Raw genomic sequence first — 2,290 nt, forward strand, 5'->3', positions numbered from 1 at the left:
AGGCATCGAGAGTCCAGGGTAAACACAGCGGGCCAAGTAGGGCCGTGGACCACACATGCAGAAACAGGAGACCAGAACAAACCAACAACGACCAAGTGAAGAGTACCGGGTGAAGTACAAATGAAGTGACAAGGGAAGTGGGGAAAGTTGGTGTGATAACAGACTGTAGTTGTGACTGGGAACTGAGCTGTGACAGAGTGACAGACAGGGGGAGCTAGAGGGAGACAGACGGAAACACAGCAGGGGAAGGATCGTGACAATGGGTGTGATAGGCTAAAGGTAACAAGCTTGTTGTTTTTAGTCGTAAAAACAAACTTGTTGAATTCCAGATTCATATAATGAGTGAACTGAGACTGTAATAATATTTCATACATATAGATCTTAAACAGTTAGATGTTATTTTCACTGTAACTTCCCTGGGCAGGCTGTGATTCCTCTTTAACGTTGCTGTCTTCCACACCTTTTCCACACCCGGAAGTTGTCCAGGATTGTATTGAATGCAAACCCTGTTGTTTGTCTTAGACGGTGCCTTATCATGGAAATGTAATAACTGTCATTTTTTATCATCCAGCAGACTTTCTTTTCATGAGCTCAATCCTCTGCGGGGCTGCCGCTAGGAGAGATCTTTTGAACAGATTCATTCTATGAACAGTTTTGTATTTGAAATGTCAGACTTAAATATTCTACCAGAAAGGATCATTTGAAATGCCTTTCTGAACCAGCTGTAAAAGAAAGCATAGATAAAAGGATTGACAGTCGAATTAATATAGCCTACCCACAAAAGCACTTCGATCAACCAAGGTGGAATGGAATAACTTATATAGGGGCCAATAATGTTACAGCAAAAAAAAGGAGTCCAACAAGATAGAAAAACCCCCATGATTATAGCCAGTGTTTTGGTGGCTTTTCTCTGGGACTTTATGGCCACTTTCCCAGAAGTCAAACAGCTTTGGTTCTGTAATTGACTGACTTGTTCCTGTGCCACCAGATAGATTTTCAGGTAGATGCTCAGCAAAATAACTCCAGGAAGGTAAAAGGACAGAAGTGATGAGATGCTACTTGATAATCTGCTCTGATATAAAAAACATCCTCCTTCACATGCAATGTTGTTGTAGTAGAACTCCTCAATTCCCATAATATTAAGCTTTAAAAATATCATTCCAAAGCCCACTGTGGCTGAGATGCTCCAACTAACAAGAATCATTATCACTGCAGTGTGAACAGTAATTTTGTGTGGATACAGTAGAGGTTGGCAAACTGCATAATACCGGTCAATGGATATGAAAGAAAGGTTTACAATTGAGGCAGTGCACAACAAGACATCAGAACTCATGGAGATTTTACAGAAGATATCCCCAAGATACCAGCAGGTCTCTACACATTGAATTGTAGATGGAATCATGACCATTATTCCTAAAAGCAGATCAGATCCAGCAAGAGAGAGGATGAGGTAGTTGGTCGGAGTGTGAAGCTGTTTAAAATGAGCAATTGATACAATGACCAAAAGGTTTCCAAACACTGTGAGGGCGACTGTGGTCCCCAGGATCACATAGAGGGAGATGCGGATTGACATGGGGTAGATTGTCTTTAGACATGAGCTGTTCCTGGACTCATAGCAGAGAGCTGTCTCCATCTGTCCAGGGGGAGAAAGGAGCAATACTTACAACATTAAAGAAACTTTTCTATTTTTATGTTTTTCTAAAATACAGTTCAATACAATACAATTACTTTAAAAAGCCATATTTCAGCAGGCAGTTTTCCTGAAAACTAATAGTTAATGCATGAGTGAATTTGTTTCCCTAAAGCTTGCTGATAATTTGTACTGATACACAACTGTTTAAAAAAAGTGAGCTAAGGTGAGCAGTGAGCAGCAGTAAAGTGGACTTACCTCTCATCGACAGATAAACACTCATCCAAATATTATCTTAGAGAATGCGCTTTATATAATGGTACCTGATCTAAAACAGTCACCATATGAGAACCCCACTGGGTCAAGAATTCTCTCCTGGCCTTGTGACCAGGAGAGAGTGAAGTAACATAGCCTAGGGAACTAAGGTTCCAAACAGCCCCCGTAGATTATTCCATGTATCCAAAGCTCTAGCATTTGAAAGGAAGTGGTCGATTTAGCATTCTAATGTAAATTAAATTCTAAAATCTTTTGTAAATATTTTGTAAAGTCACTATTCTAAAACATTATGGTGACTTGCATGTCAGGAGGACTCCTCTGTCACTTTACTCTCCTACTCGTTTTCTAGAACGTCTGGCTGTTGAGGACCGCAATTAATGCTTG

The 2,290-nt window shown here is 40.3% G+C and overlaps 1 protein-coding gene across 1 annotated transcript; it reads right to left on the reverse strand.

Moving 5' to 3' along the window:
• Positions 1–637: 637 nt before the first annotated feature.
• Positions 638–1,633, reverse strand: LOC307235141 (trace amine-associated receptor 1-like; the record flags this gene model as incomplete). Its single annotated transcript, XM_080007132.1, has 1 exon — positions 638–1,633. The coding sequence occupies one exon, from the start codon at positions 1,631–1,633 to the stop codon at positions 638–640; it is 996 nt and encodes a 331-aa protein (XP_079863258.1).
• Positions 1,634–2,290: the final 657 nt, after the last annotated feature.

Source organism: Zeus faber (assembly GCF_960531495.2).
Source record: "Zeus faber genome assembly, chromosome: 9".
Classification (NCBI taxonomy): domain Eukaryota; kingdom Metazoa; phylum Chordata; class Actinopteri; order Zeiformes; family Zeidae; genus Zeus; species Zeus faber.